This window comes from Python bivittatus, unplaced genomic scaffold, assembly GCF_059951505.1.
Source record: "Python bivittatus isolate LINGU-HERP-01145 unplaced genomic scaffold, Pbiv_v1 ctg000970_np1212, whole genome shotgun sequence".
Lineage (NCBI taxonomy): Eukaryota > Metazoa > Chordata > Lepidosauria > Squamata > Pythonidae > Python > Python bivittatus.
Window position 1 is genome coordinate 4382591 of NW_028277121.1, and position 16825 is coordinate 4399415.

The following is a 16825-nucleotide window of genomic DNA, read 5'->3' on the forward strand; positions in this document are numbered from 1 at the left end:
CCCAGCCAGTTTCCACGCACAAGGGAGGACCAGGGCTCGCAATCTCCCAGTACCCAGTACCCCTTACCCGCTATATCACGCTAGCTCTCAAGTTATTGAAAATCCCGCTTTTTAAAAAATGAAAACAAGCATCCATTCGATCCAACGGAGTGGCCCCCTTCCAACAGAGCACCCGGCCTGCAGAGTTTCACCTTGCCCTTTCCCTGCTGGCGTGTCCAAAGGCAGCAAAGACTGTACTATTTCATCAGGCATCGGTGGAAGATTTTGATGGCTTTTGATAGCTTAGTACGTCTCAGCTGCCATTTCATTATTATTTCTATTTATAACTGAGTTTTGGCTTGGTGATTGTTTTCTGTATTTTTAATCTTGCCACCGGAAACTGCCTAGTCACATTAGTTGGGCAGTATATAACTGCTGTAATAAAATAAGATAAAATAGTTTTCAAAACGTCTACAATCATGTAAGGAGAATGGGCTTCTCATCTATTTAGCATATTCTTTTCTTTTCTTTTTTAATGAGAGCCAGTTTGGTGTAGTGCTTAAAGGCACCAGGTTACAAAGCAGGAGAGCATGAGCTCTAGTCCTGCCTTAGGTACAAAAGCCAGCTGGGTGACCTTGGGCCAGTCACTCTCTCTCAGCCCTAGGAAGGAGGCAAGGGCAAGCCACTTCTGAAAAATCTTGCCAAGAAAGGTGCAGGAACACCACAGACTGCCTTGAAGGCAAAAAACTATATAGGTTAAAAATATATCCTGTGAGCAGTTTGGATACTTTTCTGACTGAAGATGCAAATCCAAACAGATCACGGGATGTATTTTCAACCTATGGCCAATGAAGTGGTGAATATTTTTTCGCCTTGATTTAACAGTGACATCTATCTTGGAGATTCTTTCTTGAAAGATAATGAGAAGCTGACCATTCCTCATCAAGAGAGAGCGACAACACTTTGGGAGGGGTGAGGTTCAGTCCTGGGTCTAGTGGGTTTCCTGACCTTCCTCCTGATTTGGGTGAAGAAGCTGAGGAACTGCCTCTTGCCAAATATGCAGATGGCTCAAAATGGGCGGGAGGTAGAAATAACATTCCAAACCATCTTGATAACTTACAAAACTGGTCTGAAAATAACAGAATGAAGCTTAACAAAGGCAAATGTGAAGTTACACTTTAGGAAACAATTCAAATACACAGGAATGGGATGAGGATTCCTGGCTTGGTAATAGTACTCCTGCAAAAGATAATAGCTGATGAAAACTGAACATGAGCCAGCAGTACGTGACGGCTGCAGAGAAGGCAAATGTCACGTTAGCTTGTCTCTAGAGAAATAGACTTTCCAATCGCAGAAATGAATCGCCCTTCCTTATTCTGCTTTGCTCAGACTCCATATCAAGTCCTGCACCCAAAGTAGAACAATTACTATGCTTCTTTTAATGCACCCCGAGAGAGCATTTGCCTTTTTAGTAGTTGCATCCCATTGCTGACTCATCTTAGTCCTTTTTCACAAACAACTGTCAAGCCAGACCTCCTCTTCCTCGATCTGTGCCTTATATTTTTCTTATCCAGATGGAGATTGACATTTCTCTCTGTTAAATTTCATTCTATTAATTCCAGCCCACTGTTCAAGCCTATGTAGATCTTTTTGAATTTTCTCTCTTTCATCCAAAGTATTGGTCACCCCTCCCACCTTTGTTTCAGCTGCAAATTTGTTAAGCAGCCATTCAACACTACTCTCCAAACTGATGAAGAGTCATTTATGAGTAGTGTCTATATGTGTTGGTTCGGACAACTGTGAGTTCATCCAACACCAATATCATCTAGCTGATATTTCACCATTTTATAAATGAGGATATCACAAAAGGCTCAATCAAGGCCTTTTAAGTGACAGAAAGACAGATTCCAACTGAATCTTAAGAAAAACTTGCCAGCAGTCACCAATTAAACCAAGACAGTGGGCTCCCCTTCACGGTGTGTGTTTAAGCCAAGGGTAGGAAGCTATTTACTGGGTGCATTGTGACTATGAGTTGCGTGCCTAGCCCCCAGTGCAGCATGTTTTACTATTTTACCATCTGCCTTTGTGATGCATTTAACCCTTGTTAGCCACTCAAAGTTGCCTGGCAAGCGGGTGCCATATAAACTGAATAAATATGTAAATGTTTCAGTTTGCATTCTTGCACTGAGCAGAAAATTGGCTTTTATGGTCCTTTCAACTCTGTGATTCTAAGACACTAAAATTTAGCGAGCTTGCTAAAAAATTAGTAAACTTAGTAATTTTGGAATTATCATATATAAAAATAGAAATGCTAGTTTTTAATAGCATTCTTAGTGTTTTTTGAGACCTGACACACAACCGTTATCATTATCGGCATCTGTTCTCTGATTTCTAACCATAGAAGGTAACAATTTCAAAGAACAATTTCCAAAAACACAACACAGTAGTGTCTCGCTTATCCGACATAAACGGGCTGGCAGAACGTCGGATAAGCGAAAATGTCGGATAACACACAGTAACGATTGAGTGCGGTTAAAAAAAAAAACAAACCCGATCCGCATACAGTAACAAACTGCACTGAGCAACCGTTAGGAAAGGCGAGACATGACCGACACACGAGTCGTAGGCTAGACGTGCGTGCCTGCTGCACTTGTTGCAATTGATTTTTGCGTTGCGGCGCCGCACCTTCAGGAGCAACAAGAAAGAGTACACTCACGCTCGCAAACAAGCGGCACACTTTTCTCGTCGTCGATTTATACGTCGTGTTGTGTTTTTTTTAGGGGAGTCGGATAAGACGGAATGTCAGATAAGCGAAGGTCGGTTAAACGAGACTCTGCTGTATCAGCATTTCAGACCAATGACATTTTGATGCCTTGTCTAATGTTAACCATTATTTACATATTATATTTAAATTGGATAAATGTCAACATTCTCCAGTGTTTCAAGTATCCAATATTTACATCACTTCTGTCATTTCTTAGTCTTTGCCTCTCTTCAGGCACATTAACTGTCTCCCTTATAAAAGGCTTTGTAATATCAGTTTTACGGCAGGTATTTCCTTAGAAATATAATCTGTAAGCAAAGAACGAGGTACTGCTAAATGGCTTAATCTGCGGTTAGGGTTGAAAGAAAGCAAAGAGAAAGAGCCATAAGGGGGATAAGCGATGCCCTTACCTAGCAATACCTGAAGCAACCGAGTGTAAAAATACTGGGTCCTTCGCGAATGTTGGCAGACACTCACTGCTGCTGCGGCTGCCGTTCGGCGGACAGTTGGGGAACTGGAGTTAAGATTACCTATGAAAGCTTTCAATAAAACCTAAAGTGAAAAGAAATCAAAGTGTTTCTGTGTCATCTAAGTTTCCTTTTTCAAAATCTGGTAATGTTAGACTGACAAGCTTTCTCTAAATTATACGAAATCAAGATAAAGATCAACAAAACAATTATTACTAATCTAACGTAAAAACTTAAAACAAACGCAGCTTCTTATAATTTCCAGTAGGAAGCATATGCCCTCCTCAGGCAATCGCCTCTTCCACCCGCCTCAGTGCAAGGGCCCTCCAAAGTTTGGCCTACTAGCCACTAGGTAAACGTCTCCAAAATTACTTAGGACTTCAGTCTTGATTTAAGAACGTTGGAAAGGCCATCATTGTTCTGATCATCACACTAGACCAGAAATAAAAGTAAACAGAGGCAGAGGCTGCCCAACTCTTCAGCCCAGGGTTCCCAGGTGGGCAACCATCGGCCCTAGTGTCCAACCCTGGGATTCTTTGCCATTCTAGCTCCTTCCTTACAGGCAGAGTACAGGAACCTCCAGACAGGGATGCCGGAAAGGCCTTTATACCCAGTTTTTCAACATGGTCATCCCGTACGGAAACAAGTGTGAGAGAAGACGGATCCTGCTTATTCAGAGTCTGGCGTTCAGAACAGCTGCCCCCCCGCCCCCTACAAGTCTGGTCCTCAGGAGGAATTCCAAACTTCAGCCCTGGAAAAGCCTTTAAGAGACATAAGTCAGCAAACCAGCTTTGCACTCGGTGACAGGTTATTTGCTTGCCGCAGTGGCTGCTCTAAAGCGAAGGGACCCTCCTGACTCCTGCTGGCCCTTTTCCCAGGGAGAACCAGGCTCCCTCCCAGAATGCCAAGCCTCAGCTATGCTTTAGAGAGAACTTGGACTGAGGCTTCCCAAGGAAGGGACTTGGAAACCTGCAAATTCAGATACTTCCAATGTTTCTTTTCTTGCCTTCATAGAAAACCAGTCTTAATAAGCAGCCTCTCCTCATTGACTGGCTTATTAAAACTGTAACTCTCTCTCTTCCAACAGGGTGCGTGTGCGCACGAGGCATTAATATTTAAAATAATTATACCTTGATGTCACTGTCATTTGCAAAATTTCCGAAAGCTGCCATGATTTTGGGTACCGCTGCAGCCAAGGTTTCTTGCACGGATTCCTCAGGCCGCCTGCTTACGCGCGTTAAGCAGGGCAGGAGGTTAATGAAGTATGGCCTGCACCAAGAGATGGCAAAAATATTACTCAAAGGTTTGGAACAAGACACTCCGTTGTCATGACTCGGCCCAGCATGAAAAGAGGCCGTGGGAGAAACTGCGGACCAGGAGAGAGTGCTCTGCTTCCCCCGAGGGAGCAGCTGCCCAGGACAACTCTGGATCCAGACCTCGGGGAGGACACTCCAACTAGGGCAAACAGCAGCACAGCCTGCAACAGACGGTTAGCCGGCGAAAGGCCAGTCAGCCAAGCATCAGAACAGCTCACCTGCCCCTGTCCTGGGCCCAGGTGGCCAGACTGTTGGCCACTCTGGTCTCCAGTTGCTGTTGGTAAACACAGGCCCAGGCCTAGTAAGGCCTCTTTCATTTACACTGGATGAATGCACAGACCCAGTGCGTACCATGAACAGCAACAGGGTTACAGCCCCGTTGGAAATCTGCCCACAGGTTTCAGGTCCACCAGCAGCTGCCATGCAAGGGTCACTATGACCATGATGCGGAGCACTGCCTTGGAGGTGGCTGGACAAGAGGCCTCTGCGTGGAAGCAGGCAATTACTGCTGGTCTCAGTCAGCCAGACGTTTAGACTGGATTTGGCATCTGGGATAGGCAGATGATGATGATGATTTTATCTCGCCTCGTGTGTGTGTGCGTGTGGACACAGACACACACATTTTGGTCAACTCAAGGCGGCAAGCATACCTAATACTCTTGCCTATTTTCCCCACACAACAGCCCTGTGAGGTGGGTTGGGCTGAGAGAGGGGGACTGGTCCAAAGTCACCCAATGGCTTTCATGCCTAAGGGAGCCTAGAACTCACCGTCTCCAGTTTTCTAGGCCAGCACCTTCACCATGACACAAAATCCCATCTCAGGGCTGGTGCTGGAGTTTCCAAAGCTTCTAGTCCTGGGAGAGTTTGACCTCCATGCCAAGGCAAGGGATCTGGGGTTGTTTGCAAGTTCATGGCTTTCATGGGGAACATGGGTGTGCACATGCTTGATCTGGTCTTTACTTCGGGGCAGATGAGACATTTTCTGAAGACAGAGGACATTAACATCTGCCCTCTGCCGTGGTCAAATCACTTTCCCATCGGGCTGCCTGCCAATCACGGCAGGGAACCCTTTAGACTGGCCCACCACAGGAAGGCAATGTGCAGGCAGTTCCACCTCTTGCGTGGTCAGTCTGGGACACAGGGGCAACCAGAGGCCACTGCCTAGTTGCTGACCAAGCAGCTGTTGGTGTAAGAAGGAGCTAAGGGAAAACACCCAGAATGACCGTGGCAAAAAAAACTGAAGCCAGCAGCAGAAAGAACAAGCATTCAAGCTGACACAGTGGCGATAGCTGGCAAAAAAGCCAAATTCTTCTCTGTGTTTGCTTGCATCTGCAGATTCCTGCCCAGAAGCCTTACTTCAAGTGGACCCTTTTAGGGTGCGATGGGCAGGACATGCTGGACAAATCTAAAAATGTCCTAACAGATAAAGACACTTCTACCTGAGCAGGATTAGATGCCAGCTGGTCAGAGTCCACTCTGAGCGAGGTGGCATCTGATGATGTGGAAGCTGTAGTGTGAATTCTACTACTTACAGGCTTCATTCATGCCCATCCTGGCTTCTGCAAGATGCCCGGCAGAGCGTAAATGGCTGGGCTATGGGGAGAGTCAATGCTTTGTTACAGAAAGGCATCATGCCACCTGGCCTCCCTCTACTGAAGCCCTCCCTTGACCTGCACATGCTTGACAACTTTTGCCCAGTCCCAACCTTCCCTTTCTTGGGAAAGGCTACTGAGAAGGTGATGGTGAACCAACTATAGAGGACCCTAGAGGTTATAGATTACCTGGGTCTTTTCTAATTAGGATCCAAGCCCAGATATGGGACCAAAACGGCACTGATTGCTCTGGTGGATGACCTTCATGAGGACCTGGATAGTGGGAGTACACGCTAGGCCAGTGTTTCTCAACTTTAGAAACTTTAGTTGTGTGGACTTCAACTCCCAGAATTCTCCAGCCAGCTTGCTAGCTGAGGAATTCTGGGAGTTGAAGTTCACACATCTTAAAGTTGCCAATCTTGAAAAATACTGTACTAGGCTTTGAGTGGTTGGACTACTCTAACATGTTCTACACGGGGCTGCCTATGGAGATGACCCAGAAGCTACTGCTGGGGCAGAATGGGGCAGCTAGATGATTGGTGGGAGGACTCCACCAGCACAGCACACCAATTCCTGAGTCACTGCATTGGCTACCAGGATGCTTCCAGGCCCAGTTCAAAGTTAGGGTTATCGCCTTTAAAGCCCGGCACGATGCAGCCCCAGAATATATCAGGCAAGGTTTTGCCAGGACAAATCCACCCATCTGGCCCAGGCATCCTTGTGAGATTCATGGGGTGCAGATCGGATGACGCGCCTTTGCAATGGCAGCCCCTGCTCTTCAGAATACCCTCCCCTGGAACTGCGGATGGCCCCAATCCTCCTTGAATTTCACAAGCAAGTGAAAACCATCCTGCCTGAGCATGTTGTTCTTGGTACTTTCTTATGTTACATGTCTTATGTTTTCTTTGATTTTTGCATTGTATGCTTTAGCTTAGGTTATCTGTTCAGAGTCCATTATGATTGGAGCAGGATATGAATATTGGAAATAATTAAAATAATACATAATATGGAACCAGATGTGAGCAAGCCATTTCTACAACTGCTGTATCTCTTTAAAAAGGATTAACTACAACAGAGAGGAGAACAACAGAGATAAAGATGATCATTCTTCCCTTCCTTGTACCACACATAACATACCAAGGCAGATGAACAAGGAATCCAGCACTCTAAGTCTTTCGTCTTTGCCCTGTTTCTTTTTTCTTCAATTATTTGGCATATTCCATGTGAAAGAATTGTTACTTTTGCATGCACACATAAATAAATGCCCAAATAACATCCCCACGTGGTACTGGATCAGGCATACTGACTCTCTTGACTCTCCATGTTCTTCTCTCTCACGATACAGGCCTGTAACACCCCAAAAAACAGGCGACCCAAAGCTGTTGGCCTCAGAATAGCTCAGCCTGTCTATTATTCTGAAGGAGACAATCTCACCTGCATTTTTGGGGCCTAACAAGATGTGCAAGTTCAGCAAATCTCCACAGAGCAGCCCGCAGGCTCCGGGAAGCACCGTTCTATAAAACGCAATGGAAGAGAGAGACGCATCTGTCAGTCGCAAAGACAGGGCAACGTCTACTTACGAAACAGGCATTCTTACCTTTACAGAATTCCTAAACACAAAATAAATCTATAGCAACTTTATGCACATGAGTCTTTATGGAACTGGAAGTAACAGTGCGAACAGGTTTTTTTTAAGTAAACTAGGATTTGACAAACACAGGTATTCTACTTGAAAACTCTAGGTCAGCAGTTCTCATAGCCCAGACCCTTTCAGGGGGTCCACAAAGTCGAATAAATAAATATTTGAAAATTTCTCAATTTTAATTTCTAATACAGTAAATAGCGATAGATATATCTCACATAAACCAAAGCTCTTTGGAGTCCTCAATCATTTTTAAAAATGTAAAGGGGTCCTGAGATCAAAATGTTTGAGAACCGCTGCTCTAGAGCGGCGTTTCTCAACCTTGGCCGCTTTAAGATATGTGGACTTCAACTTCCAGAATTCCTCAGCTTCAAGGCTGAGGTTGAGAAACCTCATTCTAGAGTTTCTGATAACAAGGACTTCAGGATAACAAGGTTTGGTGCATTTGTGGCAAACCACCTAATGTTGTGTTATTTCTATCAGAGGGCCAAAGTGAAGAAATCCAGACAAGTTTTTTAGAATTCACATTTTCAGCAACAAAAATATAAGTAGGTGGAGTGGGGAGCAGGGGGCCCTTTCAACCCCATGCCCGCCTTCTGTGCCTGGGGGGAGGGGTCACATGAGCCCCAAGGGCCAATGGGGGGAAGAAGGGGCCCCGCCGGGTTCTGCGGGAGTTACCTCAGGCGAGGCTGAAGCCCTTCGGTCAGCCCGAGCGGCCTGAGGGGTTTTTGTGGCTCGGCCCCGTGCATGGAAACGTACCTTCCTCGGGCACCTTCCCTAAAGTTTATTTCTGGTTTCCCTCGGCCGGGCTGAGCCAGAGGCTCCAAGGGCTTTGCCCGGCTCCCCTTTTGGCCTCGAGCCAGGCCCAGGCGGGGCGAGGAGGTCCCCTTCCCTGGGGCGGGGGCAGAATCCGGTCCCCGGCAAAGGGGCGGCGGCGGAAGGTCCAGGCGCAGGGGCCTCAGAGGAGGGCTGGGCCCACCCCTCATTACAGGAGGTTATAATGATGACTGAACAGGAAACTGAGTCTAGCATATACACTGTATAAAAGGATATTCAAAGAAGTAGACATTGGAAAAAAGTGCACTGAGACTGCCTAAAGAACATAACCATAGCCGGGTTTCTGGGCAACGTCACCCTTGGCCCCTTCCAATCTCCCTGCATCGCCTGATTTTGTTTTTCTTTGAGATATTCCAACTGCAAAAGAAAAAGAGACGCAAGCATGGAGCTAAGACAGGCGCTAGGAACAAAAGTCATCTCCATGCCGGCTGGCCTCGTAACAGGAAGGGCTGTTCAACAGTGGGGAGAGGGGCAGGGACTCTCTCTTGCCGGATGGCCGTCCGTTGGGGAAGGCGACATGGTGGAACCCGCCTCCAGGCAGGGGTGAAACTAGATGCTCTCCAAGGCCCCTTCCGTGTTGTGCTTCTCTGAGCACCAGGGATCTGACGGGGGAGGGGACAGGCAGACATCGCAATCCCCTGCACGCAGCTGCCTGGCACACTCAGGACGGCCTCATGCCATGGCCACACCGTGCAGCCGTCCCCACTGGCCCCGAAAATTTCTGCATGGTCCAACACAGCCCTCAACTAAAGTGTTCACCACTCATGGCTTTACCTGACAACAAAGTGTTATTAAAATATAAATTATCTCACATTCCTGTGGAAAAATCGATATATCAAAACAAATTCAAAATTTTGAATAAAAAGAACTCACTTTTTTAATCTCTTTGTAGAGTTCCAATTGTAACCTAGGAAGACTAGAATCCATCAAAGCCTAGAACGAAATCAACTGTACATATTAACAACTTATGCAATATTGTGTACTAAAGTAGCAGATTTATTTATTACAATGATATTTAGCCCCTGAATAGCAAAGCATAGCCATTGAGAAGTTTCTTATATCTACCGTTTACTCAGCAGCAATAATACTCAATTACGCTACAAAGGACAGCTGGAAAGTCTGTGGCATCAGCTGGTAAATGCTGACCTACCAGCATGCCTCTGTTTGCAGTGGACTTCCCAGAATCTGCAGTAAATCCCAGTTGTTCAGAGGTTCTACAGCACGTAGAGACTCTGCGAGAGGCAGCTGAGAACTTCCAGGTCTATGAGTTACTTGCCAAGTGCCGGTCAGTGGCTTAAAGGGCCGGACTGCGTGTGCTTAGTGCTTTACCTCCCGACAGAGACTTGAAGGGAACTAACTCTGGCATCCCCCACCCCGTCTCCTAGTATAGCGGAACATTGGGACAAGCTACCTTCAACATGCAATGCTCGTATAAAATTGGCAGGATGCAGACTTCAAAAGAGGAGCTGCTTTACTTCATCCTAAAGCAGTTTTACCAGGCAGCAAGAGTCTGTTATTGTGAATTTTATCCATATTTATAGGCCAGAAAAACAAAACTTACTTTTATCACTTTATTGAGACACTCATCGGCAACCATCCTCACATCAGACTCTGCATCGTCACTACAGAGAAGGAAGAGCTCCATGGCAATTCCCAACAGTTTCGGGAACTCTGCGGAATTTCTTAAATGAAGAAGTTACATCCAGTTAGAAAAACACCTCATTTGCTCATGACGTTCCAGTGAAAGCTGGGGTATGCAGCCTATGATTTTTTTTGTTTTGGAGCCGGAAGGAAAAGTGAAGTTTGTGATTCTAGCATGCGGCAGAGTCCTCTCTCAGGGCACTTCTGACACTCAGTGTGCAAGTGATGATACCCAACTCCTCAGCCAGGAGCTTCTCCAAAGCTATGAGAGGGAAACGTATCATTCGCCATGAGCGGCTTAAGACAGCCCACGAAACGCATGGCTCTCAGGGAGAGCATTCCACCCCTTGATGTTGCTGGGCAACAGGCCTGAGCACCCCTGGCGATTCTATGCTGAATGGGAAGCCGCCAACTGGGGGAGGCTTCCGGATTCTCCATCCTTGGCTCAGAAGATCAGAAATGACTTGTAGCAACCCTCGTCCTGTATGCATTCTGCCTCTTTCTTCCTTCACAGCATGATACAGGTAGTCCTCGACTAACGACCATTTGTACTCCCATTTGCTACCTAACTTTGGCTAACACAGAGTTCTCTTATAGGGTATTGAAAAACAGTTGTAGGGGATATAGAAATGTAGATCAGCACATCAGAAAAACACTAGCTTCATTTCATGAAGTCTGATTTAAACCAGTGTTATCTGAATTTGGGGGTCAGTGGAATACCGAGGCTTTTGACATTCTGAGTGTTGTGGGTGTTCTCACACAATGGCTGCCATGGAGAATGTACCCAGTTCCAAATACCTAGGTCCTCAAATGCAAAGTGAGACTGCTCCCCCCGCCACAGGCTGTGTCCACAGGGCACAGTCAAACAGGTCAAGATGGTGGCCACAACACCCCTGCTTCCAGCCCAGTAGTCTTCTACTTTTTGAGAGGCAAAAGGGGCATAGTTCTGTGCAAAGCATTGGGCTGTAATCACCCACTTTTTTTTTGCTACAAATCACTATAGGGCCAGAAACTCTTGTAAATACAAATGATGTTACAAGTCGCTCCTTTGCAGCTTGACAGCTTCCTATGTATTTCATTTAAAAGAATCTTGGCGTGGCCTAAGAACAACCTCCTAAGAGCTGCACGTGCTATTATAGTGACTGCTTATCTCAAGACGTCTCCATCCCTGGGTTAGAGGTTCCAGACATAACCATCTCAGTATGATAAATCATTTCCTTGCCCAAGAAAGATCTGAATGCTGTTCCCTACTCAGAAGTCCAAACACCTATCATATCCTACTGAAACACAGCTCCCCCTGGTGGCAAATACTGGAAATCATTACATAGAATAGTAGTATGAAGCCAGGATTAGATCCACGATCTAATCAGACTGAGACTGTTACATCTGAAATAGCCACAACTCTCAATAAAATGCGCAGATCTCCAGATGTGGCCCTCCAAAGACCTCTATACCCTTGGTCACTAACATGGTGCCCGTGAAGGAAAACATAGCTGCCAACATTCTCTGTCCTGCTTAATTTTTCTTTTCTTTTTTTAGATAGCGTGTTTTCAGATTGACTATATTATGTTATGTTATATTATGTTATATTATACTATATCATTATAGCAACCATTTTGTGAGAGTACTCATATCGTGCTGTTAATTTTTCAAATACGTCCTAAGTTATTGGTAGATGTATGTCTTCCCTAAGAACCTTGATAGAAATTATTTTTCTTGGCAAACAACCAGTCAAAGATGCTCCATTTCTGGAAATAATCACAGAATCATAAAACCAAATGGGAATATTTATGCTCTCAGACTGAGCCCCTGTCCAAATGAAAGTACATCTGACTGACAGCTGTCCAGCTTCTGCTTCCAGACATCCAGAGAAGGGAGGCCCTCACTTTCTTATGTGTCCAACCATTTCTGAACAGTGTATAATAGAGAACACTGGAGAGTTTTTCAGTGGCATTATCATCATATTACAGGTAGTCCTTCGCTTACAACCATTCATTCAGCAACTGTTCAGAGTTACAGCAGTGCTGGAAAAAAGGGGCTTATGACCAGTCCCCAAAGTTATGGCCGTTGCAGCGCCTCTGTGGCCATGTAATCAAAATTCATGCACTTGACAGCCCACCCACACTTATGACCACAGGGGTGCTTCAGTTCCCCCACCCACCTATCCCCCCATCTATGCCCTTTTGGCCCCCTGCACTCTGTGGCCCCTGCCACCCTAGCTGACTTTCACTGTCTTCTTGCTCCCGCTGCTAACCAAGCATTCCTGCTGGTCCTTTGTGAGGCAGCTGCTGGCCGCACAAGGCTTTCTTCCCAAGGTCGTAACCGGTGGTTTCCTTGAGAGACCTGGGGAAGATGGCCTCACGGAGCCAGCAGCTGCTTCGTGAAGGGCCAGGGCAGGCGCACCTCATCAGCAACGGAAGCAAGAAGACAGCGAAGGTCAGCTGGGGATACAGAGCGCAGGGCAGCAGGGGCCTTGGGATGTAGGGTGGTGAGGTGACTGCAGCTGGGATCAGGCTGGGGCGGCTTTGTGCTGTACTTGCTGGGACTTCCTGGGCACTGTGGCTTTGCACTGCACTGCTGGTGCTTCCCGGGACACTGCAACTTTGCGCCATGCTGCTGGGCCGGGGTGGCTGAGGCTTCCAGGAGCAGCTGCAGCTCAGAGGCTACTTGCGCATGGTTCTAGGGCTCCTTGCCACCCCACAAGGCAGCGTGCAGGACGGACAAAAGGGGAGAGATGGGGGGAATAGGCAGTTGGGGTGAGTTGAAGGGGAGGCAGTCCCTTACCTTACCAAGGCTCTGGGCTGGGGGGGAGCAAGCTGGGAATGGCTTGGATTGGGGTGGATCCTCACTTAACAATCCATGTGTCTTAGGGTTATGACAGCAACTGGGACTGCTCGGGATTGCCGTTGCTAAGTGATGTGGTCATGTGACATCGCGCTTTATGACCCCATCACTTAGTGATGGAAATTCTGGTCCCAATTGTGGTCATAAGTTGAGGACTAACTGTATGGGGAAGGCAAGACTCAAGGCTGCTGGTGTGAGTTTTCCTTCCTTATGGTTTTGTGTTCCCTGGGACTTTAAGAGAGTAAAAGACCACACTTGTGTCACCAAGAGAAACACTGAAGGCACAGGGTGTGGGTGTTGATAAAAGAAAGGAAAGGAAGCTGTGTTGGAGAGCTGAAGGAAAAGCTGACTGTGTGTGGAGGTGGCAAAACTGACCATCAACAGTTTGGTGGAGAGAGCAATGAGACTGAAGCTGAGTGAAGAGTAGCAAAGCCTAACAGCCTCACAAGCCTTCCAAAGATGGAGAGCGGCTACAGCTGGCCAGCAGTGAGTAACTGGTTTCCCTCCTTCCTACAAACTGACAAGGAACGAGTGATGGAGAAGCAGATCAGTAAAAGGGAGGAACTGCCAGGCTACTTCAACCTACAGCAGAACCTACTGAAGTACAGGGGCTGGAGAATACAGAGCTAACATTAAGCCCTGAGTAAAAGGAACAGAAGTCCCAGTCCTTAAAGGAAAGGGCTAGGGAGAGAACTACCTCTGTTGCTAGGGAAGGTGCGCAGTTAAGAACACAGGGCAAAAGGGAAATTTGTAATCTTGTTAAGTATTGTGACTCACAGATGTACCATTAGGCACAAGTAAGTTACATATAATAGGCTTAACACGTTAGCTGTGTATGTTCTGTATGGTAAACCCACCTCTTGCAAATACCAAAACAAAAGCATCGAGCCTCCTGGTCTGTGGTTGGTACCATACCTTAGTGTAACCCTGCCATGTGCTACATAATGGTATTGGCACAATCCACATTTTTATGTTGCTTCTGAGCCTCACAGAGCGGCAAAAAAACTTATCCATAAAGTACACACAACCCACCACTGACTGAGAGCTTATCAAGGCAGTACCCAGAAACATCAAACACATCAACTGCTATGAAGAGGTTCTAGCATCCTAAATCTAATTGCTTGCCTTGATTTTCTATCTGTTTTCATCACATTTTTAAAAGTTGGACCACATCTGCAGGTTTCATTCTATGAGACTAAAGGCCTTTGATGTTTTTTTTAATCATTTTTAAAACGCTACAGTTTTCAGTAACAGAGTTCAGAAAATGCTTGATTACCTTAAAGTCTGAGCAACAATGTTTTCACATATTGTTAGGCAATGATTCACTCGGTCTTTCTTGGATGTGGACAATTCTTTCTTTCTAAAATAAAGACACCACAGTTAAATTATGCCCACATACCACATTCTTGTTTTCTAGCCACAAACCCACTGCTGTGGGCCAGCTGGCCTGCTTTTTGCAACAGGGAACCGTCTTAAAACCAATCAGATTTTAATATTTTCTTAAGAGCTTTGTATAAAAAAATGAATTCAGCTTAGAGATAACTGTAAATTTATACACAGCTGTGGCCCTTTTAAAACCTACCATAGGATTAAGGAAAAGAAGTTTTACTCGCTAACCACTCTGCAGCGAACTGTTCCCAATCCAGCACCTTCGGCAAGTCCATCTTCTGAGCTAGCCATGATTTGGCTTTACACAGTCCGCTAAACCAACTCCTTACAGCTCAGCACAGCTTGGAGCTCTCCCTGCTCTCAACAGTTCCCGACCCAGCTCGGGTTCCGGCCTGAACGAGATCCCAGTCACTGTTACCTCCCCAGCCCAGGATTCCTCCAATTTACTAGGCACCACTTTCACCTGTTCATTGAGCCCGAGAATCCATCGGTCTCCTACTCCTCTAACGGCCCAGGCAGCTTGGTGGAAACAGAGGGAGCTTATCCGCCAAAGCTGAAAAAGGGCCATCTGGCCACCGACCTTCTGTGGGTGTCCGGAATCAAAACTGCATCCAGAAGGAGGCCCAAACTGCTATGCTGTTCCCTAAAGGGGAGGGCCGTCTCATCCGGAACACCTGTTCCTCCCAAAGACGCCCCTCCTCTGGCCCCACTGACTTTCAGTTTACTCTTCCGCCTCGAGTCGCTTACAGCCTGGGCGTAGAGACAGACCCTGGAGACCCCCACCCTCGAAGTCGTGGCGAACCACAGCTGAGTGCCCTCCGCTGGCGCCAAAGGGGCGCTTCAAAACCCCATCCACAAGCTAGAACTTGATGGGTCCTCGGGGTCAATTCCTGGGGGCAGAGCGCAACTGCTCCTGCGGCTAGCCAGCGCTAGGTTTGCCTCTCCTTTGGGAGCTTCAGGCCGCTTTGTTTTTCTCCCCACTACCCCGTGGGGCAGCATCTGGCCGAGGGAGCCAGCGAGTTTCCTCAACCGCTAGGCCAGACTACCCCATGCAGGTGCTCAGGTAAGGCTTTTATCCAGGCGGGCCGCGCCCCAACGGAAAGGCATCCGGACAGCTGATTCCCCACCACCTCCTCGACAACCCGGCCCGAAAGGACAAGCCGGAGGCTACGCGAAGGTTGCCAAACCCGGCCGGCCTCAGGGGCGGTTCTTCAGGGGAGGGTGCGCCGCGCCTTCACCAAGGCGGGCGGAAATCCCCCGGCCCTGGAAGAGGCGCCGACTACCGCCCGGGCAGCCGCCCGCAGCCCGGCCGGCCACCCTGGGACCCGGCCGCAGGCCGCGGGCTCGGAGACCCCCGGTCGCCCCCCCGGGACGGGCGGGGGGAGCCGCGGGCCGAGCCGGTGCGGGGAGGCGCCGCCGCCGCTCCGCCCTCAGAGGGAGCCCCCCGCGGCGCCCCGTCAGATCCAGGGGCCTCCCACGGGCAGCAGCCTCGCCGGGCGCTTCGGCCTCCAACGACCGACCGACCGACCGACCCCAAACCGACCGACCGACGCGACGGGCAGTCCCCGGAAACCCCCCACCGCTCAGGCGCGCGGACGATCCGGGGCCGGCGAGGGGACGAGACGGCCGGCCCCGGCGCCCGCTCAGCCTGCCCCAGAGCGAACACCGGGCCGGGCGCCTCCCGGCGGCAAGCGGCGGAACCGGACCAAGCCAACGGGACGGCGCTGCTGCGAGCGGCCTCCCGCCCAGCCCAGCCCAGCCCAGCCCAGCCCAGCTCCGGGGATTCCCGAAGCGCCGCGCGAACGCTCCGCGACGGGCCCTGGGCCGACCCGCGGCCGCCCAGGACTCGGCCCGGCCCGGCCGAGAGAGCGCCCTCTGGGGCCAACGCCGCCCGGGGCCCCGGGGCAGGCCTGCCTGCCCCCCGGGCGGGCACGGCCGCGGCCGGACCGCAGCCAAGAGGCGCTGGCCCGGCCGGCCAGCCGGCGCAGCCTCTCCCGGGCCCCTTCCCGGCCCCCCGCGCCCCCAGCCCCGCGGGTCCCGGGACGGCCGGGCAGGGCAGGAGCGCCCCTGCCGGCCCCCACTCACGTCCGGGCGGGCGGCTCCTCGGGCGCGGCGGCGGCGGCGGCGCTGGCGGCGGGGTTCTGCTGCTGCTGCTGCTGCTGGAAGGAGCGCAGCGCCTCGAAGGCCCGCATCAGCTTCTCCATGGCGGCCATGGCGGGGGCGGGGGCGCTTCCTGCTCCGGCTCCTCCCCGCCCTCCTCGCCGGGCGGGCTCGGGGGCGGGGCGGAAGGGAGCCCCGCCCCGCACGCACGCAGCGCCTCCCGGGAGGCGCGCCGGCCCCCTCGGCCTGAGGCG

General features: G+C 49.2%; 1 protein-coding gene across 7 annotated transcripts in view; it reads right to left on the reverse strand.

The window, feature by feature from the left end:
* The window catches only part of HTT (huntingtin), a 165077-nt gene extending 148307 nt beyond the window's left edge, over positions 1–16770 (reverse strand). For 6 of the 7 annotated variants that reach the window (XM_088131224.1, XM_088131223.1, XM_088131222.1 and 3 more), the window contains exons 1-7: positions 16557–16770; positions 14359–14442; positions 10159–10279; positions 9471–9530; positions 7553–7632; positions 4341–4479; positions 3154–3295 (exon numbers count right to left, since the gene is read on the reverse strand). In XM_088131224.1, the coding sequence (XP_087987350.1) occupies positions 3154–3295; positions 4341–4479; positions 7553–7632; positions 9471–9530; positions 10159–10279; positions 14359–14442; positions 16557–16684 (754 nt within the window). In that variant the 5' untranslated portion in view covers positions 16685–16770. The remainder of the gene's footprint in view (positions 1–3153; positions 3296–4340; positions 4480–7552; positions 7633–9470; positions 9531–10158; positions 10280–14358; positions 14443–16556) is intronic. The other variant, XM_088131225.1, reaches the window with a different exon arrangement.
* Between the last annotated feature and the right edge of the window lie 55 nt (positions 16771–16825).